Source organism: Trachurus trachurus (genome assembly GCF_905171665.1).
Source record: "Trachurus trachurus genome assembly, chromosome: 23".
NCBI classification, from domain to species: Eukaryota; Metazoa; Chordata; class Actinopteri; order Carangiformes; family Carangidae; genus Trachurus; species Trachurus trachurus.
The window spans coordinates 17,793,834-17,821,449 of record NC_139912.1 but is presented as its reverse complement, the minus strand read 5'-3'; the positions used below and the strand labels follow the sequence as shown (position 1 = coordinate 17,821,449).

The 27,616-nt window shown below is 42.3% G+C and overlaps 1 protein-coding gene across 1 annotated transcript; it reads right to left on the bottom strand.

Annotated features, from left to right (window-relative positions):
* Positions 1-227: 227 nt before the first annotated feature.
* On the bottom strand, positions 228-27,453 carry slc13a4 (solute carrier family 13 member 4; the record flags this gene model as incomplete). The annotated part of the gene is made up of 16 exons (XM_083999719.1): positions 228-365; positions 1,061-1,198; positions 2,464-2,625; positions 2,748-2,869; positions 3,769-3,881; positions 4,548-4,649; positions 5,268-5,369; positions 5,557-5,676; positions 9,273-9,457; positions 9,583-9,666; positions 10,400-10,436; positions 10,863-10,926; positions 11,554-11,729; positions 11,842-11,978; positions 16,038-16,166; positions 27,331-27,453. The coding sequence occupies 16 exons, from the start codon at positions 27,451-27,453 to the stop codon at positions 228-230; spliced, it is 1,932 nt and encodes a 643-aa protein (XP_083855845.1).
* Positions 27,454-27,616: the final 163 nt, after the last annotated feature.

Genomic DNA, 27,616 nt, shown 5'->3' with positions numbered 1-27,616 from the left:
GTGGATAAAAAATATAACTCTAACTCTTAAAAGTAAGCAACAGATTTTTTTTCTCTCTCGTCTTCTTCTCCTCCTTCCCTCCATCCATCTAAACAGTCTACACTCTGAGCAAGACCATCCTCTTGGCACACCATATGTTCTTTCCACACAGAAACATTTGCCCCGTCTCTTTCTCTCTCACTGATTCACCCCCACTTCTTCCCACTGGCCCCCCCTCAGACCGGTGGTTATAAGCTCCCTGTGACGTTCCTGGCCACTGCCCAGGCTGGGAACTCAGACAGGTTGAAGAGCGGCTCGCCCCACGTGGTTATGGCCAACATTACCACCGCCACGCCGATCAGGTTCACCCCGAAGCCTGCCTTCACCTGGAGAGGAGATAAAGACAGATACATGATGTGCCAGAAGAGTTCTGAAGCAATTCTAAATTGCAGTTTTAAAGGGATAGTTCAAAATTTTGGCAAATTGGCCCATTGCCATAATCCCTATAGTTTTAGGAGTACCACGCTATGAGATAATAATGCAATGTTACGAGGCGGAGTGGTGAATGTGCAGGTCACAACAGTGTTTTGGAGTTGTTGGATTGTGTATTTGATGAAATTGATGAGGGAAACCAAGAAATTCCATTAACTTCCGTAGCTCTCAGCAGCTCACGGCTCTGCTCCGCTGTTCTAAAGATAGCTTGCACCGACAATTAAAGGTAATGAACTTACTCCTAAAACTACAGGGATTATGGCAATGGGCCAATTTCCCAAAATGTTGAACTATCCCTTTAACTTTTTCAGTTTGCGAAGAGTTAAGAAATAATATGAGTCTTCAACTGTCTGATTACATAAAACAACTGTGACACACTGTAAACTTCTGCCTTTGATACTGCAGGTGCAGAATGAGCATGTGACTGTGTGAGTGCATGTGCAAGAGTGTGTGTGTGTGTGTGTGTGTGTGTGTGTGTGTGTGTGTGTGTGTGTGTGTGTGTGTGTGTGTGTGTGTGTGTGTGTGTGTGTGTGTGTGTGTGTGTGTGTGTGTGTGTGTGTGTGTGTGTGTGTGTGTGTGTCGGTCGTACCATGTCGCTGATCTTCACGTGGCCGTAACTAAAGACGATGGCGTTGGGGGGGTTCCCGACTGGAAGCATGACCCCGAACGACACGCACATGGTGGACGGGATCAAAGTGTGGAGGGGGTTGATGAGCAGAGTCTCGGACTGGAGGGAGGGAGGGGAGGGAGGTCAGAAAGAAGGGACAGAGAGGCAGAGAGGAGATGTGAGGAGGAGAAGAGAAGTAATGGAAGTCAGGAAAGACAGATGAAGAAAGGAAAGAAGAACAAAGCAATTGAGAGGTCAGAGGTCAACAGTCACATGACACTTTTACACTATCAGAGAGAGGGGCAGCTCGACCAAAACATGAGTGGGATAATAATGCTCCCCGATGACACGTGTGGCAGGAGGAACCAATCAGTCAACGTGATGCTATAGGACTAAAGGAAACCTGTCCAATGCTGAATGAACAACCCTATGAAAACTCTTTCCAAGTTTTCTGTATGACTTAAAGGGATAGTTTAACATTTTGGGAAATTCGCCCATTGCCATAATCCCTATCGTCCTAGCAGTAGGTTCATTACCTTTAATTGTCGGTGCAAACTGTTTTTACATCAGCGGGGCACAGATACAAGCTGCTCAGCTAAAGCTACAGAGGCTTATGGTATTTACGCCTTTCCCTCATCAAACTCATCAAATACACAATCCAACAACTCCAAAATGCTCTCGTGGACAAGTTGTGACCTGCACATTCACCACGAGAGTGTTTTGGAGTTGTTGGATTGTGTATTCGATTTTTGAGTTTGATGAGAGAAAGGTGAAAGTACCATGTGCCTCCATCCCTGCTCCGCCAATCTAAAAACAGCTTGCACCGACAATTAAAGGTAATGAACCTACTCCAAAGACTATAGGGATCATGGCAATAGGTGAATTGGCCAAAATGTTGAACTATCCTTTTAACATACCACAGGTTTCAGATTTGTGTTGCTGCGCTACCAATTTTGGACAGTTGTGTTCAGCAGCATTGACTGACCTTTACACTGTTGCATGCATGCTTCATGTAAACCATGCATGTTATGCAGCAAGATGTTTTTAAATCACCTTCTAAAATGGACTGACTTCTCATTTTGGATGATGTGCATGAGGCACACATCAGATCAGAATCACCTCATCAAGGCACCTCATTTAGATTGGGAAATACAGCCCCACTGAATCCCTTCCCTGGTTGTTGTGATCATTTACAGTGGTATGCAAAAGTTTGGGCACCCCTGGTCGAAGTTTCTCTTAATGTGAACAGTTAAGCAGGTGGAAGATGAAATATTTTCAGCAATATCAGTGTATTATTTTTGTTTTCTACAGTTTTACAAAAACAAACAAAGCAGCAGACAGATCTTTTTTTCTTTCCTGTGTGTGTGAAGGAGTGTGTGTCGTACCAGCGCAGACAGGATGGGCAGAAAGACGGTGAGAGTTGCGGGGTTGGAGGCGAACTCTGTGACCGCCGACACCAGCAGGCAGGCCAGCAGGGTGACGGCCCAGGGAGGAAGACCACTCATGGGCTCCAGCTGTCTGCCGATCCACACCGAGAGGCCTGACACCTGCACACACACACATATGGACAAAACATATGCTATTAGCATCCTCATAGGGTAGAGCCAGTCTCTCGCCCTCATGATGCAGTAACGTCCTGGTGCGCGTGGTATAAATTCAAACATAGTACCTTGCAACCGGCAGCCAGTGCATAGCCTCCCCCCACCAGAATGACGATCTCCCACGGCATCAGCCTCTGAAAGTCTTTCCAGGTGATCATGGGGGCCAGTGGGTCGGACTCTGACTCATCACCTAGTGGTTTCAAAACACAGAAAAAAGTCAGTACAGCCACGAAATTAACAGTAAATGTAAAACATGATACCTAAAACATGTATCTGATATTTATCAAAGGGAAAATATACATATTGTTGAATGAAAAGTTCCATTCAACCCTTTGAATATTCCTTTATATCATCAGTTTCTTATTGTTTTTCCATTTCAGCTGACCTGTTGTGCACTGAAGGGCATGCAGTGATTAGGAGAGCTAAAGGATCTCAGTTCGATTCCCAGGCCCGGAGCTTTTTTGTGTACTGACTCCTGTTGTTTAAATCTTCATAATTTAAAAAAAATAAAAATAAAACCGGACACAATTCGCAGTTGTTTTCCTGAACTTCTGCCTCTCTTTCAGATCGTGTTGCTGTTTAGAGGTTTGAAGACTATCAAGCATCATGTGCAGAGCTGCGTGAAAACAGTCAAATGCGATGAACGTCAGACGTCTCCAGTGTTTTCAAGCTGTGTCACGGACATGAAAAACATGCCGTGTCTGAGCCTGAGCTGTTTTTCTCTTAAAGCAGAGGTTTCACTGACCTAGTGAACTTGCAGCACACAGGCAGTAAATCAACCTGCACAGTCTGCTCACACAAACAGAAGCCTGATGGAACAAGAGCTCCTGGCTGCTTGTTCTGAATAAAGCCAAAACACATTTACACTCTCTTGATATTAAGTTGTTTCCCCTTTTCTTGTATATTTAGTGTGTGGCAGCTGCAAATCTGAAGAATGGAGTCGACCATAACAACCATGATTTGGCGTTTGGATCTTCATGGTCAATTATGTGAATAGTAACTGAGGTTGTTTTTGCAGTGCTGAACAACCTCACCCTCCTGGGACTGTGGGGGGATAAACCCTGAGATGGACGAGTGCATGGTGCTGACCTGTGTCTCTGCAGCTGGAGGAGGACGAGGAGGAGAAGGGTCGCCTGGCTGGGATGAGGAAGAGCAGGAAGCCAAGAAGTACAGACACTGTTGCATCTGTCCTGTAACCCTTCCTGAAAACACACAGCACAAATTCAAGATAAGGAAGAGATTTTAATTTTATTTTTTTGCTTTCGATCTGCAGAACCTTGTCTTATCTTTCATGACAAAAATATAGATTATGTGTTGGAAGATTCCATACAGTATGAATGCAGATGTGTCTATCAAAGCTCCATACAGTATTAATACAGATGTTTGTATTAAAGCTCCATACAGTATAAATGCAGATGTTTGTGTTAAAGCTCCATACAGTATAAATGCAGATGTTGGTGTTAAAACTCCATACAGTATAAATAAACTGAGCCTTAAAACCAGCTGTCAGGACTTCCTGTGACTTTGTGATGTCACAACAAAGCAGTCATTGCTATGCCCCATCCACCTGGACCCACCATACAGCATTTTGTTTCTTTGAGTGTGTTCTCATGTTTTAATTCAAGCGATTGATTCATAAGAAGATGTAGGTGTACCAAAACCCATCTCACCATGGTTTTACATCTTGAGTGCTAGTAACAACAGGTCGATGAACCAATCAGAAGAGAGGCTCAGAGTTGAGATGCTTACAGGCGTCTATGCACTTTTCAGGCTGTGTGACAGTCTGACAAACTGGACCACTGACCACTGACCACTGTCTGATCTTTACTCATGTTAGTGGTTTGTGTTGCAGGATTCTGGCTACTCACTTCTCAAAGAGAGACGTCCAGCCGGGCACGAAGCCTGGCTCTCTGGTGAACCACAGAAGAGTCATCAGGATGAAGAAGACACCAGTCACCACCTCTGGGTAGCTGGGAATCACAAACACAGAGAGAGAGGGAGAGAGAGAGAGAGCGCACAAAAAGCCTGTGAGCAACAATTACATGAGTGATAACATGCCCCACAGTGTCATGTCTGGTTGTGTGTGAGAGATACACACACTCTCTCACATAAAACCTCAGAGCGGTGAGGACCAGACAGATTCTTCACTGTGATGGATTCAACTGAAACTGGTCATTACATCAATCCCATACACACATGTAATATATGACATACTGTGTGTGTGGCTATATCACTCAGAAGAGGATATATTAATATCACATTTACATTCACTGGAAATGTAAAGACAAAAGTTTAAAACCTATGAAATACCAATAGTACATTTTGTACATGTACTCTGTCCTTTTAAATGTCTCTTGACAGAGTCTACAGTACTGAATCTCAGACATTTGGACCCTACTGGTTAACATATAGCCTACTGGTAAGCTTTGGGATGTATTCATGTTCATATTATGTGTTTATATGCCTATGTACTGTATGAAACTGACATTAAAATGTCTAACAGTTCATCATATCATCTCATTTTTATTCTATATAAACATTACACATATGGAAATTCAACATTATATTGACACTGGTCATATACACACCTGATGGGTCCCAGTTTTTCGTACTCCTCGTGGATCCTCCTCTCTGACAGCATCTCTCTCTTGGTCTTGCGTTTCTTACTCAGCGAGCATGTTTCCCTGAAGCTGAAAACACAACAACGATATCAACAACTACATCAACACAACATGCGGAGTGCAGCCCACAGGGCATGAGAAGCAGTGGCGCGCTTCAACAATATACAGACAGAGGGATTATCATGAGCCCACAATGATAAGGTAGTGAGGAGTGGACACACACGTGAAATAGCCTACAGCACAGACACACACTCACTTGCAGCCCAGGAAGAGGAAGTGCAGCCACAGCCAGGTGAGGATCAGCATGATGATGGCGATGGGGAAGCTGAAGATGAACCATGTACCAAAGTTGATCACCTTTGCATCTGGATAACGACTGAAGAGACACAGAGACAGGGAGAGAGTTAAGTGTGTGTCTGTGTATGTGTGTTCAGGGGCTGTGCATTGTGTCCTTTAACATTTATCCAATGACAGCTTGATGTAGTCATGTAGTAGAAACTGAACCTTCTCAGGGTTAAAACGAAGCATTTGAACCCATCAACAGGTCTGGTGTGTTTGCTCTGAGTGACAGCTGCTGTCATTCCCATCTTCTTATCAGTGCAGCGGCACAGCTGACTCTCCACGCTGATAAGAGGAGAGCTGGGGCGAGTGGAGCAGCTGGACGTTCACTGCACTGAATTATTCTTTAACATTGATCTGTTCCAATCATTTGTGTTTTAAAGGAAAATCAATAAGTAGTAATGGTTGTTACCTGAACTTATCTGATCACGAGACTTCAGAAGAAGTAGAATAAGTCAATTGGGTTTTATTTTTATTTTACAGTCAAAACAAACAGTCAAAGTCAAACAACCCACATAGATGATCAGGATCTGCACTAAACTGTAATGTTTTCTTCTCTGGACCAGGACCAGGATCTGGACCCGCATCTCTGCACCATGTTCACTACAAAACTCAATATTTTTTGTGTTAATCTGCTGACAAACAAACAGCACAACACAAACAGTCAGGGATGATTACATAACGCGCTTGGCTGAGGTAACAGCTCCACCCCGAGTGGTTGTTGTGAAACACTTTATTAATGCCTTATTAACATTCGTAACTAATGACTCACTAAATTTAGTAAATCTGTAAATCTGTTATGATCCAGCATGGCCCTTAATGACTTCCTATATTTATAACTGTGGACTCAATGTTAATTAGAAGGAAAGAATATGATCTTATATTAATGTCTTGACTGTGATGACTGCTCTGCAACATTGTCATATAAAGACTTAACCAGACTCTTAACGCATGAGTAAAATATTCATAACTATTTTCAAAAGCCTTAGCAAAAACTTTGTATATAATCCTCTCTGACAGATATAAAGTAATTCAAATTTTCATACCCATTCCTCATTCTACCTTTCACAATCAAAGTATTTTCCAAAGATGTATTAATGCTGGCTCAACAGTCATTTGAGGCATGTCAGGGTTCAGGACTGGCTGCTGAACCACCGACCTGCTCTACCTCCTGAATCACAGCCACCCCAAAGCACTGATCTCAGACCTGATTTCATCTGGTTTCATATTTGACTTCACTTCAATTTCTTCATTCTAAACCCCCAAAACCTGAAAGAAATTGTGATTGCATTGATGTGGTACGACTGTCTGATGTCCTATAACAACTAAAGTAAGTCTTTAATGAAAGAGGATGGTCATGTGCTAAATATTCCAAGTCAGAACTATTGTAACGGATGAAAACTGCAGTATTAAGAAAAGATGATGAGGGTCAGAGTCTCCTCCGGCTCATTCAAAGCTGCAGAGGAGATAAAGTGTGTTTGCTCAGACGTGCTTCACTGAGCTCTGAGCTGTACGGACAATAATCAGGGGAAAGGTGACAGTCAGAGATGATGATGATGATGGTGATGATGATGACGTACTGTACAATATGTGCTGCAGAGACACATCTGCTCTCTCCTCAACGGCCCTCAGGCATCTATCATATTGAATCTCACTATTGACAGTATACTGATCCTGCAGTAATAATAAAACAAGTTAAAGACATGGATGAAATTCAACAATGTCTCCAACCCAGTAAATACTAGGTCAAGACCGTCAAGTATGGTTATGATTTTCAGTTTGTGATCCAAGCCAATGTTTCTTTGTCTAAAATGAATGTTTATATTTTAGTTAGCTGAGATGATCGCATCAATCATATCAAAATCTGATAAAAAAAATCTATTAATAATATCTTTACACAGCCTTCTGATTTATCCATGTTTGTGAAGCATGTTAACCAGGGTTAGAAACGTGACTGACTGATGAACAAATCTGAACACAGTCTAAGACCTGTTGCTCTTGGTTCAGTTTGTCTCTCTTGAGGTGTTTCTCAAAACTTCCCATAATGAGAGGTCAGAGCAGCTGGGTGGTAATCACTGTGACAGCCCCGGGCCTGTGCCAGGACCAGTGTGTGCTGTTTTTATGGTTCAGGTTCCTGGATGGATGGAGGTAGAGAGGTAGAAGCAGCTGGCCCCTGTCCTCCAACTTTGTTCAAACTGCCATGTTAGACTAAATAAGATGGTCTCAGATCCAGGGCATACGGTAACGTGGGTCGACTCATCTGAAGGAGGCAGGAATGTCTCAACCACATGTGGTGACTGTCTACATGGAGAATGTTGACATATTTAACAGGATGCATGGAGAGAAACCTCACACACGAGGCTGAGTCTCTGAATATTAACAGGTTATGAGATGTAAATAACCTGGAAAAGTCCAAATTCAGAAATATTCACCAGTTGACAAGCTCAGTAATACAAGCACATAAACAGTGGAATAAGAGGAGACAGGTCACTGAGTCTATCTGTACGTAGGATTGTGTAGAGCAGGTGCTTGAACATTTATCATTCACCTCAGTCACAAGGTCAAGTGTGCCAGTTAAAGCGTGTGTTTGTGTGTGTGTGTGTGTGTGTTGTGTGGCCTTGACGTACAGTACTTGCATGGACTTGTTGCAGACGAGAGCTTGGACTGACTGACCTAAACATAACCGGAGCCCCTCCCTCCTTCATGAGGTCAACCTGAGGCTGTTTTTCTTCTCAAGTTAAAGGGATAGTTCAACATTTTGACAAATTGACCCATTGCCATAATCCCTATAGTTTTAGGAGTAGGTTTGTTACCTTTAATTGTTGGTGCAAGCTGTTTTTAGAACGGTGGAGCAGAGCCGTGAGCTGCTCAGAGCTACACTACGGAGGCTAATGGGATTTCTTGGTTTCCCTCATCAAACTCATCAAATACACAATCCAACAACTCCAAAATGCTCTGGTGGACAAGTTGTGACCTGCACATTCACCACGCTATGAGATAATAACTGAACGTTACGAGACAGAGTTGTTTTCGAGGTAAATTCATGCAAAACCGCTGATGCGCATTTCCGTCAGGGGCAGTTTTTCGGCAAGCAGTAGCACTATAGGGATTATGGCAATGGGCCAATTTGCCAAAATGTTGAACTATCCCCAAAATCTAACATCTGTGACTAAAAAATCCACCCAACCTGAAGATATAATTATGTTTATTTTAATATTCACTGCTTTTTTTTCTGTTTCTGGTTAATATCACCTTGGATTTACAACCACAACGTCCCTCACACACACAGAGAATCAAAGCCTGACCTTTGCCCAACAAGCTGCGACATGAAGGAGGCCATTCTGCCGGGCTTAGCGGTGCGGCCGGAGGAAATCGGCTCTGTTCGGGCTGTAGAGGTTGATTAGTTTGATCTCAGGTCCTGTGTGTGCTGCAGACACTGAGTTAGCATGAAGTGTTTCAGGCTGAGCAGCACAGCAGCCAAGAAATCACTCAGGCTGTAAATATGATTGTGTCTGCGGACGTCCACAGCTAGAGCTGGACCAAAAATATATCTCAGACCGTTTTCAAAGCTGCTTTGATATCTATTTTTACTGACAGTGGATGGTGGACGCTCGTGTGTGCGCATGTACCTACGTGTTAAACTGCTCAGCAAAGATGAGGTTGGTGGATGTGCCGGTGATGGTGATGAGTCCACCGATTGTCGCAGCGTAGGTGATGCTGAGCGACAGGCATTTACAGATCATGTGATCCCTCTTGGTGGGGTACTGGGAGTCTCTCCTGGCCCGGACTCGCTTCACATTCGGTATTTCGATGGCGACCTGAAAGTGGAGCAAGTACCTGACATTAATTGATCGTAAGTGGGAAGAGAAGGGGAGGGGGGAAGAGGGTGGAGGATCTCGCTCTGGTTTCCAGCCTCATTAACCTCTGGTATTACATTCCTAACCTGCGGCAGGTGTCCGTTGTGTCTGATGTAGCCGTGGTTGGAGACCGGCCTCAGCCCCAGACCGTTCACCTCCGCAGTCTGATCCTGAGGATGAGAGAGAGAGAGAGACTTCACTTCACTGACAGCTCATGGAATCTTCAGCTCTGCTCTGCTGTAGTGTTTCTTTTGGCGGCCTACTTCAATTTTAGTTTTAGTCTTTTTTTTGCTTTTATTTATTTTAGTCATGTTCATACTATTTTTTGTCGAGTCAAGTTTCAGTCAACTAAAGGTCTGAGCATTTTAGTCTAGTTTTAGTCAATTAAAATTGTATTTTAATCTATGTTTTACGTATTTTAATTACCAAGTATAGTATAGACAAAACCAAATGTTTCTTTTAGTCAAACCCATTTCACAATTCAAACGTGGTTATCTTATTATTATATTATTGTTACCTTATAGACTAAAGAATACATCCATTCCAGACATGGAAGATGCTCTGCTCAACATATTTATTTTACCAACCAAAGACACACTTAAATTTAATTAAAATAAATAAATAAAATAGCATCACAAGACTGACAATGCCAGAAAAAAATGAATACATTCAAGTTCAACATAAAGGAAGTGACGTTGCCTGCGTCTGCGCAGTGCGGCACAGCCTAGGAAACATTTTGGTCAATGTAGAGACATTTTAGCAGAGTATTTATTTTGTAAACTGCATTCAGTCTTGTTTTTAATCATCAACAATATTGCATTATATAGTTGATTATAGTTATCGTCACATGACCGTTGATGAAAGCAACACTACTGCTGTATCACAACAGACTCCATCCCTCACCTCACTCAGTGTAGAGAGCTCCTGTTTGGTACAGTCACTGAAGGAGAGAGAGGAGAAATAATGTTAATGAGGAGTAACAAGAGAGCTGACATCAAATCACATATTCATCATTCTGGCTTTGTTGCTTTGTTGAAAATCTTCCGTCCTTAAAATGTTAAAAATGTGTACTGCATAACTTCTGTTTAGGGCCCAGTGGCCAAAAGTGGCCCTTGATGGCCATCATATCAGTAAACATCCCAGTGACAACTATAAACCCACTTCATCCCATAAAGACGTTACACTGATGCTGCCCCAAACCACTGTGACCATGTGTTGTCTGCATGTGAGGCATTCAGGGGATAACAGAAAACTTAAGCATGTACTGATAGTTTGCATGTGCTTTTGTGACATATGTAAATTTTAGTGTGTATTCTTTGAGTGTAGGAGCGCCACTGAATACATTCACACATTCACACACATGTACCTGTCGTTGCGATAGAGCAGTTCTAACTTGTTCTTGTCCACGTTCTCCTCTTGGTCTGAAACAGCTGCAGATAACAACATTCATCATCATTATCAGCATTCAATCATTCTAAAAATTAGAATTATCAACTATTTTGATAATCAAATAGTTGAATTAAGTAGTTTCTTTGAGAAAAAAAGGCAAAATTCTCTGATTTCAGCTTCTTAAATGTGAATATTTCTGGTTTCTTTGTTCCTTTATGACAATAAACTGAGTCTCTCTTTGGTTTGTGGACAAAACAGGACATTTGAGGACGTCATCTTGTGGTTTAGGGAAACACTGATTTGTTTTTTAACATTTTATTGACCAAACAACTAATTGATTATTTAAACAATTAATCGTTTAAATAAGTTACAGATTGATCAATAATGAAAATAATCGTTGCAGCCCTATAATGAAAAATAAAAATAAAGGATGAAAGAAGGATGTGTCTTTGAAATTTTGAATGAAAAAATGAATGAAATTATGAGAGAGTGGGGGGGAAATAACAACAACATTCATTATCAAAGGGGAGCTGCACACTGGATTTAGAAAAGAGTTTATGGATCCATCATTCATCTTCTTTCTAAGCACTTTATACCACCCCAGTTATGTATCTACACACCTGTGGATACATAAGTGTTGTGTGCAGATGTTGTATATTAAGACGTACCGCTGTCCTCCTCTGGTGCCTCTACAGTTTCAGAGTCTTCGTGACTGTCAGCCAGTCCGGTGCAGATGAGCTGCTGCAGCACGGCCTCAGCTATGGGCATCACCATGGCTGTGGTGGACGTGTTGCTGAGCCACATGGACAGAAACACTGTGCAGCACATGAAGCCCAGCACCAACCTGGAGGAGACAGAATGAGGGACGTTGACCCATGTTCGTGTCAATCTGTGCAATGAGGATATATTGGTTGTGTGTGTGAAGAAGTGAATGCATGCGGGTGTGTGCTGCTCACATGCCAGGCTTGGCCCCTGCGATCATCACCATGCGCAGAGCGATGCGTTTGTGGAGGTTCCACTTCTCTATGGAGGCTGCCAGGCAGATGACTCCCATCAGCAGCAGAGTGGTGTCTTTACAGTACTCAGCTGCCACCTGAACACACACACACACACACACACACATGAAAATGAATAAATCTAAGCAGACAGGAAGGCATCATGGGGCTTTTGTGTTTCTCTCCTTCACCCACTTCCCTACTTCCCCCTCCTCGGTTTGGATCTCACAGTTTGCCAATTGTTCTTTTTAATCTGCTCTACTTCCCACATGCAGAGTTCATGGCCTCACAACATTGTATAAGCCCACGTCTGCTCACCTCTCACCTACAACCTGCAGCACTTCCTCCTCCTTCAAACACGACTTCATTACCCCCTGTCTTTGTCTGACTCAGAAGAAGAAAAAGCTACTCCTGGTATTCAGCCATCAAAACCTCCTCTCTCAGATGTTTAGACAGTGATTTTAATGATATTCTGCAACTGCAGATAAAAGTCATTCTCTTGATCGATGGTTAAGACTATAAAATAGTAAAATCACAATTTCATTATTTTTTTATAAACAGAAATCAGAACAGAAACAGATTCCCAGAGATAATCAGACGCTGATGATGCAACCGAGGCGGCCACGTGAAGATGCAGCCGTGTTGATGTGGCCGCAAAAAAAAAGGGCCAGAAGGACTGAAGACTCAATAATATGGTGGTATAAGGGCAGTGTACAGCCCCTATAATCAGAAGCCATGGTGTAGCCTGGTTCAATTCCACCCGGAGTGCATTTTCTCATCATCATTGAATGATCATATATACGTATATATATATACCCTGCCTCTTTTTGGTTTATCCACTGAAGTTCTGTAAGTTACTTGTTACATTGAAGCAGACACTGAATGATGCTTCATTAGATAAAGATGAGGCAGATGATTCTTCACCAGACCATGCTCAGATCTGGGGTCAGAGTGACTAAACATGCACGTCTGGGAACGACACTACGACAGGGCACAAGGCAAAGCAAAGGGACACGGGTCCAACTGAAACTGGGCCGCTGCATTTAGGACTAAGCCTTTACAGCACGCGCTGCACCAGGTGAGCAACCAGGGCACCCCATGCAGATTCCATTCATGTGAAATGTTTTCTACCTTATTCAAACCTCATCACTGTGCTTTGTAACGCAGTGGACTGTCAGCTCATCAATGACTTCCTCTGATTGGGAAGACCATTGAGGGATCTGATACAGTATTTTGGAAAATGAAGATAATTATATGTTAACCGTACTGATGCTGCTGCAGTGATGGACCAATCAAACTCAACATCCAGTATCCAACAGCAATAAGCTCTGATGACTCAACAAGTCGAGGATGTGTGATGATCCACACATGCAGCCTGCTGGTGGAGACTGGTGGGGGAACTGGGAGAACCATGACAGACTGGAAACGTTGCATAAAGCTGCGTGCTGGCATATTTACTGAACGCCATCACAAGAGGCTTACAGCAGCTTTGTCACTGTTTGTCAATGCGATTTGGTCACATGAGGTGTACGACTCACTTTTTATGTAATGCTGATAAGAAAGGTGAGGAGGTGGGAGGGAGAGCGGGGGTGGAGGGGGGGAGTAAAACTGCATTAGTGGTATAAAACCAACCAGATGGTACCCAGGTACCATCAGACAGAGGCTGTATATACATATAAAGACATAATGATGATGAGTTTGAGGTTAATGGGGTTTTCTATACGTCACGGCTGATAAAACCTTCACAGCTGAGTAACGACAGCACCGCACAAACCCCAGAGGAGACTAACACTCAGCCAGTTCACAACACAGAGGCCTTTCACCCACATTCTGTCTGATCTGGAATTACTGTACATTCACATATACAGAAATCTGATCAGCTGACTCTCACTGTAGCACAAAGTAACAGCATTCCAGTTAAGCCCAACATAGTTTACCGGCTGCCCTAAATAACACAAGCGCACACTGTAAGAATTACACACTGGGATATTTACAGTCAGAGCCACTGTTCATGGCTCCTTTCATATGTGTATCCTCACAAAACTCCTCTTTTCAACTGATGTCTGATAACTAATGACGGAGAACAGGGATCCTCATGAAAATACTTTAGTTTAAATGAACACATCTGTAAGTTTACACATAAACACTTCAACAGGATCATACAGATTAAGGCCATCAGAGTTCATTATTGGCACCAATCAAGGGCAAACATTTGCATATGCACAATGAGGTCATGTTCAACTGAACTCCTCATTGGCTAATTTCAATGTTCCCTCCCAGAGTTTGTCTCTTCTCTGCCCATACAGAGCTGTAATAGTCTGTATGTCTATCAGGGGACATGTTATTAGCACATGCATCCCCTGGTCATACTGTATGAAGATAAAAGTTTATAATATGTATGAAAATTGAAAATGAAAAGTTCATTTGCAAAAGCAGATAAACGCCTTTTAAAGTGTTGTTTTCAATAAAGATTTTTTTTTTGAGATACCTCTGTTTTGTTACGTCTCATCTCCTTGAATAAAGTCATCATATTACGAGAATAGAGTCATAATTTTACGAGAAATTAAGTGGCAATTTTATGAGGAAAAAAACAGCGACTTCCTCCAAGTCCGCCTGGTTCTTTCTGTGAAATAGATGCATTTTCTTGCATTTTCTTTTCAAAGCCCTGATAGGCCTTCTGATGACAATGTGGTGCTGATGTGCCAAAAGATAGGGTTTGTGGCGCTGGTAGCTACTCTGGTTGAGAATAGCAACTGTCAGCTACCTCATGAATTTGTTGCCATTGTGGTGCCAAGCAAAGCTCCAGAGCTCTAGCTCTGGAGGGGTCATTGTCGGCTTTGTGGCCCAACACAGGGCGCAGGGAGACTGGGCTTGAGCTCGGGGTCTGGAGCTTAGCAGAGCTGTGATGTACCACTTCAGTGAGTTTAGAAACATTATTTTAAGGTAGGGGTGGGCGATACGGCGATATTAGATCGTGAAGGATTAGAGCGTGTAGACGATCTGCCAAAGTGCAGAGATCGTAGGATCGTCTGGGGCACATTCTATAAACTGCAGTTCTATGCTGCAAAGCGCAAACAAAGGACATTTGCAAAGTTTGCTAAAAGAGATAACAACAGTTACTTTATTTGACCCTTTTCAACCAGCTATTTAGTGTTTTGATACACTTAAAATCCTGTTAAAATGACTGTGTTGAATAAAACAAACAGTAATGTCTTCATTGATATTTTACTTTCATGTTTATTGAAAGCTACCTTTTATGTTGCAAGAGTGCACTTTATCAGAGTGTTGTTGTTTACCTTTTACTATGTTTACATTGTTTGCACATGTTGGCAAAACTGCAACTATTTAGATCTGTTCAGAAAGGTTCTTTGGCCTAAATTGTCTGTTTTTCTTTTTTCGATTTAAGATCGTGATGAAATCGAAATCGAAATCGTGACTTCATTTTAAAAAAATCGTGATATGATATTTTTGCCATATCGCCCACCCCTATTTTAAGGTCGGAAAACTACATAGTGGGGCTCTCCCTGTTTGTGAAACCTATACTTCAGTACAACATCACAAAATGCTCCACAGCCTCATTTTAACAACGTTCCTCCTCCAAAACAACAGGTTAAAATATTATGACTTTATTCTCATAAAATTATGACTTTTTACTCGTAAAACTATGACTTTATTCTCAAAGTCTGTGGGGGGGGAAATTCTCAATGTGGCCCTAATACTCGGTCGTAGTTAACAAAGAATTTGGTTGACAGCTTTGGTTCAACTGATGTTTTCAAACCTGAACCCTATGGTAGCTGCTTACCTAAGATCAAATCCCTAAATAAGAGCTGTAATTCAGAGACTGATTAGACTTTTTACTGTTTTGTCTGTATTTGTGTTGAAGCTGTTTACAAGGTGATTTTCCATCAGACTGAGCCACTATTCAAAGTTAACAGTATTTGCTGGAGACTGATGGAGGTGTGGGTCTGATGCATAAGCAGCTAACTGTGCTGCTAAAGAGACACAAGAAAGAGTGGACATCAACTACGAGTGTTTAATTAGTCTATTAGTACTGATCATGATTTTTGAGAAGTCAAACGAAATTATAACATTGTTTCTTCTCATCATTTGTTCTGACAACCAAAACACAAGTAAATACACAGACAGGACGGACTCACCTCGCTGGACTTCAGCACCCCAAACAGTGGGTAGAGGAAGGCTGGGACCAGAGCAGCAGCACCCAGGGGAACGGCCTCTGACACCCAGTAGACGGCCGTCACCATCAGCACATAGGCGCAGCATGCCTCCTGCAAGAAGAACAGGGAACAGTGAACGCCTCGTCACCATGCTGCATCATTAGAACAGCGTTTCTCAAACTTTTTTCAGTCAGGGCACCTTTCAAAAGTGCATAAAATCTCACGGCACCCCTGTGTAAAATATAATTCAAAATGACACTGCATAGCCTAAATGTAAATGTCCTGTTTATTTAGATGGGACAGTATTACAGTATTTATGCATAGGTGCCTCTGTAGCCTACATATGCACACACACACACGCACACAATAATCCGCAATGTGAGAGGAAGAGAGAAAGGTCTACATGCGCAGCGCAGGCACGCGTTCACATGAATATCCACCGGCGTCTCCGCTCCGTTCTGACTCCGTTGCGAACAATCAGAGAATTTCCACCGGTGGAAGAGAGAGGAGGCTGTGACTCACCATCAATGTGAGACGTGAGCCTGGTACGACGCATTTTTTTCATAGCGTCCGGTGGACACGGACCCTACTGCTCTGAGTGCCCGTGACCAACGGCCGTGTCTCTCTCTCTCTGAACGCTGCCGAACCGAGCCGCCAGCGCCGCTTGATAGACTGTAGGCTATATCAGGGGTGGAGTGGGGCAGGGTTAGAATAAGAAAAATAAGAAATATGGGTAGCTATATTTTGCTATTTCCTTCAGAAGTGGGCACCAGTTAGATCATGGATTTGTATTAAATGCTGAATGGGGTGAAAGAGCTGCAATTAGTGCCACTCAAGCATTAACGCTGCTGACCATAACATTACATCCAGTCAGGTAGGCTATATTTCCCTCTCCCTACTCTGCTCTGCGAATGGATCTTACTGACAGCGCTGCACACGCCACGGTTTCGGGTCTTGTCCTATTCACCAACATGCTTCGGTGCCCATAGGTTCCGACTCTCAAGTGGTTAAAATCCAGAAGTAACGGTACCGCGCACCGACCAGGTACCGACGTACCGGCCCACTTAGCACGGACTGTGTTGTCTTGTTAAATTAATATAACTTATAAATAACGTGACACACGGACAGGACTGATAAACTTTGCTGTTTAGCTTCCGTGAGTCGTTCTATTTTTAGCCGTAGCCGCTAGTTTAATAACTTTCTCAGTGACTTTTCTCTAGCGCGTTTCCCATTTCCCATGAGGCTTTGCGCCATTCTACAATTTAAGAACGAACAAACATTGCTGGTTATTTTATATGTTTGGTCATGAAAGTTCAGTTATATCTGAACAAAAAGAATTAGATAAAGACAGGAGGCTAAACAAAAATCATTTAGTAGTCTGGATTGATGAGAGTCTGCGTCACTATCGCAACCATGAGTGAGATGTAAAAAGACAAGAAGTGGTATAAATAATGGTTGGACTGTTAACTTCAATTAATTCAAGGAAACCTTGAAGATTATCATGATAATCATGACTATCATTACCCTCATTGAGGCTGGTCATAAAGGCCGCATAACCGCTCAGGGCAACCTGCTCGATGGTATGCTGGAGCATGTTGGCTGGGCGGCCGACCGGGAGATCTCCTGGTTGTCCTGATAGCCATTCCGCAGCTGGTATATATATAAATATATATTTCAACTCTGAGCGCTCTGAGCGCCGCGACAAAAAAAGGAAAGTCCGACAGCTTTTTTTCGAGCTCCATAGGATCTGAATGGAAAGTAGACGGTGGACACGGCACCTTTGCATATATAGCCTAAAGAGAATGTAGGCCTATTCTATGAAATGTCAGAAGAGGTATTTTTTTCACGGCACCCTTGACGCAGTCAGACGGCACCCACTTTGAGAAAGGCTGCATTAGAACATCAGAGAAGGACCGGGTTCACAATGATCCTAGAGCCAGTGATAATCATTGTTGCTCAATATGTGTGCAGGTTGGTGTCAAAAATGACACACACCACACATACAAACACACACACACACACAAACATGTGCCTTTTGAATATCATCTTAGTTCCTGCTCTGTGAAGCGAAGTCCAGGTTGGCTTCACCTGCACAATCCCACATGTACACAAACAAACAAGCACACACACACACACACACACACACACACACACACACACACACACACACACACACACACACACACACACACACACACACGCTGATGCTGCATTAATCTGTTTGTGTTGTGGTTGTATAACTTGGACACAGCGGCCCCCTCATGCTGCTCTGTTGCAACCCCAGCAGGCTTAGTGACGGGCTCCCCGACCTTCAAGACTAAAGAGGGATCGCGTGATGTGTGTTATAAGACCTGATGAAAACACCTTTCACATCAATTAAAACCCAAACTCAAGCACTTACTATGTTTTCCATTGTGGTTTTATTTCTAATATCTTCAGAGTGTTTAATTTGTTCCTGGCCCGCCCACCCACCTTGGCCCCAAACATAAGAGGTTCCCGCCACTGACACATGCTGTGTGAGCCTGTGGTACTTTTATGTAAACAGAACATCTTGCAGTAACGGGTCAGTTAATCTGAAATTAATAAATCCAGAGAGGGAGAATTAGCTGCAGGACTCCATGAAGCGTGAGGCCAGTCCAGACCTGTTGAGACCTCACAGCCACTACAGCACCGGACTCCTCACAAGTACTCTGGTATGATCCACCTGCTGCTCAGCTGGCTGCACTGAGCACTGCTTTAAGATGACTGGACACAGTGTTAATTACATAACAGGTTGTGCACGCCACCTTTTGTGGCCAGTGATGATGATAAGAAAAATTAAAAGATGAACATTATGACCTTAAATATGTAGATATAAAATCGAAATCTGAAAATCACAGACAGTTGTGACTTTATAGATATACACTTCACTGGTCTTACTGGTCACCACCAATCATTATCATGTGATTTCCATTAGAAACATTTGATTGGTAGATGGGATTTCACACTTCTAGTCACAAGATCACCTTGTTCCGGCCCCGACCCCACCATGATCACTGCCTGTGCTCACAACAGGCCACCAAAACACAACATTTTGGTCATGTCAGGCTTTTACAAGTGTGATAGAATGTACAACATCTGTAATGCATACCAGAGTTGATTGATATCTGCCGATCACATTAAAGATACTGAATAAATCCACAGATTATAAATCTGATTTATAAGAATGAAACTCACAAAAGAACAAAAACACCTGGGGTCAAAGTGTCAGCCCACTGGACATGTTTCCTGTGTTGGGTTTTCACAATGAGGTTGCATGAATTTAGTGGAGCATGAAAACAAGTTTGTCTACAGACAGAGTGGCCCAGGAACTTAGAACATGGCAACACCGCTACAATATTGACCTTTCAATAAAGACATGAGGTTTATCCAGTGAGGTCTGAAAACAGAAATTAGAGCTCTCTGCCACTACAGGCCACACCCACACTGACTTGTTTGATGATAAATGGTATTAAATGGTTTGAGCATAAATAATCTCTGTCCAGGTGTGAGTTCTGTCCACACGTAACACCTGAAAACACACATGTACACGGGCACGTATGAACAGAAAAACAGAAAAAGCACACGCAGGACGCATTAAAGGGATAGTTCAACATTTCGGCAAATGTGCCCATTGCCATAATCCCTATAGTTTGAGGAGTAGGTTTGTTACCTTTAATTGTCGGTGCAAGCTATTTTTAGAACAGTGGAGCAGAACCGCAAGCTGCTCAGAGCTATGCTACGGAGGCTAATTGAATTTCTTGGTTTCCCTCATCAAACTCATCAAATACACAATCCAACAACTCCAAAACGCTCTGGTGGACAAGTTGTGACCTGCACATTCACCACGCCATGAGATAATAACGGAATGTTATGAGACTGAGTTGTTTTAGAGGTAAATTCATGCAAAACTGCTGATGCGCGTTCCCGCCAGGGGCAGTTTTTTGGCAAGGAGTCTCTGCATTTGCCTCGAAAACAACTCTGTCTCGTAATGTTCCATTATTATCTCATAGCGTGGTGAATGTGCAGGTCACAACTTGTCCACCAGAGCATTTTGGAGTTGTTGGATTGTGTATTTGATGAGTTTGATAAGGGAAATCAAGAAATTCCATTAGCCTCCGTAGCATAGCTCTGAGCAGCTTGCGGCTCTGCTCCACTGTTCTAAAAATAGCTTGCACCGACAATTAAAGGTAACGAACCTATACTCCTCAAACAACAGGGATTATGGCAAATGTTGAACTTGGATTGTATATTTGATGAGTTTGATGAGGGAAACCAATAAATCCTAACTAAAACAGCTCTAGCGATGTTTTCGAAAGATTTACAGGCTAAAACCTGTGGAGTGTTGGCGACCAGCTGGACCAATGGGCCGTGGACGTCGCCTGCGGCCACTCTGTGCCCCTTTGTGGCTGCTTCACTGTGGATTTACAGGAACTTGGCGAGAGCAAAGAGGCATTTCCCAGCATTAGGCCCAGCTTCTGGATTAGACTGAGAACAGAACGAGGTGTTTGAGTTCATAATCAAAGGAAACCTTGCAGCGGTTTCATACCCCTCAGGACAAATACCAACCTCACAAAGAGATGGGAGAAAAAAAGCCTTCTTTGATAGTTTCAATCAGCATAACCTCCAGGAAACATGAGGTAACTGAGGAGGCTGATAACAGAATTCAAGCTCAGCTGAAAATGTACCTGTTGACCTGAGCGGCAACAGGAAAACAGAGGTGGCACATAGGAAGGATAAACAGATAAACTGGGATGAATAAACAAACACACAGGGACACAGATGGCCTGATTCAGCAGTCACTGACTATTGATTATTGGTCTTTGATTTAAAGGGGACAGCAGCTTCAATCAGGTCCTCAAACATTCACATGAGCCTCTGTCCTCTCTCTGAGCTGTTGTGTCAGCAGAGAGGCAGTTACCACTGATGTGACCTCTGTGATAACCAGACTTTATCCTGAGACGTGTCAGGGGCCGCCGGTCGATACAGACGGAGGAGAGGCTGTTTGCTCTGTCGTCAGGCCTGGTTCTGTTTCAGATGTAAAATCATCTTCTTTCGTTTTTTTTTTTTTTTTTTTTTTCATCTTCAGATATTCTTTTACCTCCAGTGTGAGCGACATGCAGACTCTGCAGTAAACAGAGAGGCAGCTGCTGCTGAGACGAGCAGGAAAGTTTGGGATCCAGGCGAAAGTTCACTTGACTTTCTGAGGCAGCGAAAGAATGTGATGCTGGAGAGCCCGAGGTGAAACGGACAGCGTGTGTGTGTGTGTGTGTGTGTGTGTGTGTATGTCTGTGTGTGGACCTCAACAGTTCCTCTACATTAACAAGTTTCATGGGGTTTGACTCCTAAAGGAACAATCACATCTTTCCTGTGATTCTCCATCTTGCACTAACAAAACCACAAGGACTGTATTATCCTTATTTTTATCATTATTAGTTTTGTTTGAAGTTTGAAGAGGTTTAAGAGGACGGGAACGTGCATCAGCGGCTTTGCATGAATTTACCTCGAAAACAACTCTGTCTCGTAACGTTCTGTTATTATCTCATAGCGTGGTGAATGTGCAGGTCAAAACTTGTCCACTAGAGTGTTTTGGAGTCGTTGGATTGTGTATTTGATGAGTTTGATGAGGGAAACCAAGAAATCCCATCAGCCTCCGTAGCGTAGCGTAGCAGCTCGCGGCTCTGCTCCGCCGTTCTAAAAATAACTTGCACCGACAATTAAAGTCACCGAACCTACTGCTATGACTATGCAATGGCAACAGGCCAATTTGCCAAAAATGTTGAACTATCCCTATCCCTAACAGTCTATTATTGATACATAATCATCAGGTCAGGGTCTAGGGTTGAACCAAAGACAGTGCATCTGTATGGGATTCAGTTCAATCACTGATGAAGACCATTCAAATGAATTTGTAACAGTTCACGTGAGCTGCAAACACGATTCTGAACTTTGAGATAAAAACAAATGTCAGTAAATCAATTGTATACTGTATGATCGATACATTTTTCAGGCAAGAAGATTTGATTTCCCTTGACAATAGTGTTTGCACATGTTAAGAAATTATCTATATCTGCCAATAAGATAAATGATTTTCCATCAACTAACCCTTTAGCTGATTTAGTGCTAATTATAAATGTGTTAGCACCAGTGTCTTTGTCATGTGGCATGTTGGTAAATATTAACTAACCACATGGAGCCTGGTGTCAACAGGAGGGTTTAGTATCTCCATGACCTGAAACTTGATTCAGCTGAGCGGGAAGTTTTTCTCTTCAAGCCCCGAGTTTTCATTTATTTATTTATTTGTTTGATTTTTTTTCTCCTTTAAACAGCTGACAGGACAGTTTCTATGTAACAGCTGAACTCATTGATTGTCTCGTCAATCCCCTGTTATCCTGCATCTGTTATCAACTCAGGACATGGAGATGATTGGTATTTAGAGAAAAACACACAGTGACCGACAGATTAGGTTACAGCTGCTCTGCAGAACTGAACCAATCAGCACACACATACTCACTGTTGCACACATATGTAAATAGACAGATATAGGTGAGGTCTTCAGTTGTGGATTGCGGGTCATTACAAAGACATACCTCAAAACTGTTTTAGAAAAACTATGCAAACCAGTGAAACTCACGGGCATTTTAAAATTCATCGATGCTGCTCTGAGAGATTTTGTCTCACAGCAACTTTTAATTTGCAGCATAAGTAAATGTGACCTCATTGGATGAACATCTTGTAATATGACATTATAATTATGACAATAGAGACGTTTCCATATATTAATGCTCTTTGTTCATAATCCCTTTGGTACATGTAGCCTAGTATAATAATAGTTTGTATCAACACTGTTTTTTCCCTTTATTTCCTTGGCCCACTACCGGTATTTTATTTTTTGGCAACAAAAGTATGACCACATGTTCTGTCAATAAATCCCAGCAAAAATTGAAATGTGCATGTAAAAGACAAAACACATTCATGTAGCCTATCACCAGACACTGCCTGTTTCTTTGAAATTCCAACACGTTCTGCTCACAAAAAACAATGGAAATCAGAATAATTCTGAACACCGTATTTCCCACAGGACCTTAAAGGCAGCATTATATAATTTGAAGGGTCATGAAGGGCTCAGTTTATCACAACAGTAAAGCTACAGTAGCAGTTTGCTGACATGCAAATGGCAATGCGAACATGCTGATGTTAAACTGGGATCATGTTTACCATTTTCAGCAGCATACTAACAGAGATGTTCTGAGACTGATACAGAAATGATTAATAACCTTCAGTTTGGAGTTTCACAGACAGTTCAAACTTTTCCAGAAATGCACTGGTCTTCACTCTAAAATATAGTCAACACAGGAAGTTGCTACCATTAAAGCCAATGAACTGATTTACTGTTAACAATGCGTTAGCCGTTGGCAAACTACTAGCAATTTGGCTACATGTTACAAGTCCCACCAGTAAAAAGGCAAAACATGAAGCCCACAGTAAAGCTTTCATTTCAAAAGGTCAGGACAACTAGGAAGTGTTATTTATTTGATCATATTATTATTAATCATCTTATGATTGACAGTCAAATAAGATATCATTCATGTTCTGATCAAAATTCAGTATCAGCTGATGGACAAGTTCAAGTAGGCTACTATAGAAAACCAATAGAGACGAAATCAACATTAGCACTAAACACAAACTACTGTACAGCTGAGACAATGGGATGTCTTTGGTTTACTAGGTATTAGGTCGTTCTTGTGGCTTTCCTTCGTGGTGTCAAAGCCACATGTGTTCTTATAAGAATGTACAACAAGATGTTTTCAAAAAACAAAAGTTTACTAAAAGAAAAATCAATTTACATCCATCATTCTGTAGAAAAACATTGTGCTCCCTTTCGCAGCTCTCATCTCAACACTGAAGCTGTCGGTGACGTAATTTAAATACTCCAATTCTAGCACTCTGGACATACAACACATAGACTAAAAATAAAAATATGGAATTATTAAATACTAAACCTTAAGAATCTCAACCTATTTTACATCCATAAATTTTGATTGTTACAGTCGTAAAACAAGTTTTAGACACATGGACATTCTGAGTGATCTAAAGCTAAAAAGAACATCAACCTTATGGTGGCACTAGAGGAAAAGTCAAAGGATCAATAGGATTCATCATTGTTGCTCCATCAAACAGTTGGTGAGCTATATCAGTCTGGACCAAAGTGGTCTAACTAACCCAGAGCCACGCAGCAGCTGACACTTCAACCTACTGGGACTTCCTGGGGATGCAAAATGGCACCAGCGTGACTGCATGACATGATTCATATCTGCCCATTGGCTCTGCCCCCGTGTCTCTGACCTGTCCTGACTCCGTCCAGCAGATGTTCTGTCCTGCAGCAGCTGGACTCAGTGCCACTCCAAACACACACACACAAGTGTCACCCTGAACGCCTGTCACATTCCTCACGCAGTCTGGGGTCCCTGGTGTGGTAGGAAAGCCACGTGGGGCCAAAATCCAGCGTGGTGGTGGGATGATTATATAACTTAATTGCTTGGGATTGTTTCTTTCTTTTTCTTTGTAGTGAAGTTGTTTGTTCTTTTGTTCTTTCTGGGCCTCATCCTGCGCCGCCCACTCCTGCCAAACACCCGCAAGCCCTGACATAACAGCAGGGCTGCTGGGTGTCGGAGCTGACGGACAACGTGACAGCACATAACACTGGCTCTGAATATTAATGATGCTACAAACAAACACAAACAGCTGGGACACGCGCACACACACACACGCTCATATATAACGCAACACACACTGTATAGCTGCTGTTTAGCTAAGTAGAATAGAATAGAATAGAATAGAATAGAATAGAATAGAACAGAATAGAACACATCTTCCAATGGGGAAGATTTATTCTATTCTACTCTATTATGGGGTTTTGTCTTTGGCTCACTAGCAACAGAAAACACAACAGCACTAATTGCACTAAAATCTGAATGTAAAAGCACAATAAGAACACAATGGAATAAAATAATTGAAAATAACAGTAGAATTAAAGGAGTAGAGCAGTTCAGGTGGGTTGATCACTCTGGTGAATTAAGAATGCTGACGCAGTTTGGGATAAAGGACAAAATGACTAATTATTACTAATATGGGCAATGTGTTAATGGACACAGACCTGTAATGTTCTGTTCTAGTAAATCTTTTCATCTGATCTACATACTGTTTTGTAAAACACAACAAATATTAAAACTGGAATTTATGAGCTGAAAAGTTGATATAAGAACAACAGATATACAGTATAATATGGTGATGGCAGATGTGAGAATATTTCATTGTGTTTCTTTTTCACTCTTCATTAGGTGTAATTTTTTTTTTTTTTTTTTTTTTACAGTTGTGGTGGCAACACTTTCTCCATCTCCCTATGCTCGTATTTTGAAATAAACCAAAATTAAAAGAGAACCATTCATTTCTATATCAAATATATCAGTTTGTATCAATTTGGTTCGTATTGAGGTATAACCCCTCCTCCACCACCACCACCACCACTATTAGTTGTACAAGAAAAATGAGGTGCGACCTGTGATGTGGCTTTTTCTCTTTCATGATGGGTAATGCTCAGTAATGTGATGTGATGGTATTCATCAGTGATGTGGATCATTTGGACCATAGACTGCAGACAAACATGCTGATATTGAATTTGTGTTTGCTGCTTATCAGCATCTCTGAAGCCAGGAAGTCAAGCTGGTCTCAGGGCAGTATCAACATGGCTGTGGTCTGACATGAGTGCATGTTGACAGTAGGGATGCACCCATCTGTCTTTTTCAGTCCCAATGCTGATACCGTTACCTGGGCTTATCACATCAGCCGATACCCAATACCGATCCAATACCACTGTTGAATTAATAAACCGTAAACCTCGGAAGGCATCAGGCTTGACTTTAACATTACTTTCCTAACTTTGTAAAACAGTGTTGCTCTGTGTTTGTTGTCTGTTGTCCTGCTGCTGATACATCACAAACATAGAATTGAAGCCAACAGATCTGCATCATGGATCAGCCCCATTATCCCATACCCGATATAGATATTTAATCAACATCTGGACCGATATCCCATCTTAATATCAGATCGGTGCATGCATCCCTATAGCTGACAGGCAAACCAGACAAATCACACGCCTGTGTGCGTCAGTGAACGCAACCCACAATCCTCCAAACAGTTCAACTTGAAGCAGCCCATCACACACTGCACTGAAGATCAAGTTAATCTAGTTTGTGAAAACAAAACTTTACTCAACATGTGAGTGTTTCTCCCCACAGACAAACAGTGACAGGATTTGTGCTCATGGAGACAATCCTACCGTTCCCTGTGCAGATTTATGTGTCCAAATGTTTCCTAAAAACAAACTGCAGCTACAAGAAAGAAAGAAAAAGAGAGAGAGAGAAAGAGAGAGAGAGAGAACTCAATGGGCCTCAATCAGAGTCAAGTTGTTCTCCCTCTCTCGCTCTTCCTGCTCTGATCTCCATCTCATCAACATGTCGCGACATCTCCTCTCCACACACACAGCTCAGCTGATGACCAGGACAGCTCAGGACAAGCATTCATCAAAACACAAGACAGAGTGGCTTTTGACTGGTGCTCTCTCTCTCTCTCTCTCTCTCTCTCTCTCTCTCTCTCTCTCTTACACACACATACACACACAGCAAAATCCCATCAGGACAACAACAGCCATCAGCAGCAGTCAGGAGGCACATCACTCAGCGTGAGGTTTTATTTACTGCTTTATTGGATGTTTTCTAGGTATTTATTAATTAAATCCACAATATGTTGTTTTGGTTTTTTTTATTATTATTTAAAAAATGCCTATATAGCCCATATCATATGTTGAAATAAAAAACATTGTTGTTATATGTTTAGAAAGTTTAGTATTTTGATCTGTGTTAGCCGTTTTTACCTCTTGTGGTATCTCTGTTCTAACACACTAGAGTAACTTGAATGGCTTCTTGTCCACTCTCTAACACTCTGGTGACCCTGGTGTATCTATGTTTGTCCATATCCTACATTACAGTAACCGACTCTATGACACTTTACAGTCTATAGGTTTAATACATTCGTGTTTTCCATGTGATTCCAGTCATAGGTTCCAGTTTTAGTGGAAATTAGTTTTCTGGACTAACAATAATAACACTTTTTATATATATATAATTAAAGATAGTAGCAGTAGTAGTAGTACTAATAGTAATCTGTGTCCATGTGTTATCCATGTGTCTGTACTCACGCTGGTGGGGTGGATGAGCGGCAGTGGAAGCAGTGACAGCGGGATGAACACCACGACGATCAGCTTCCTCGCCTTCCACAGCTTCCTGAACAGATCCATCCTGGCTGCGGCCTCCAGCCTCATGGGTGACCCGGGGCTCAGGAACGGACCGGCCTCAACTCAGCAGTGAAAGTCTTGAAACGTGGGGGGGAGGAGGAGAAGAGTGAAACCACCGCTGATCCTTTGGAGAGCTGGAGGAAGTGGAGGTGGTGCAGGAGGGAAAGTCCCGTTCTGGCTGTGCGCTTTT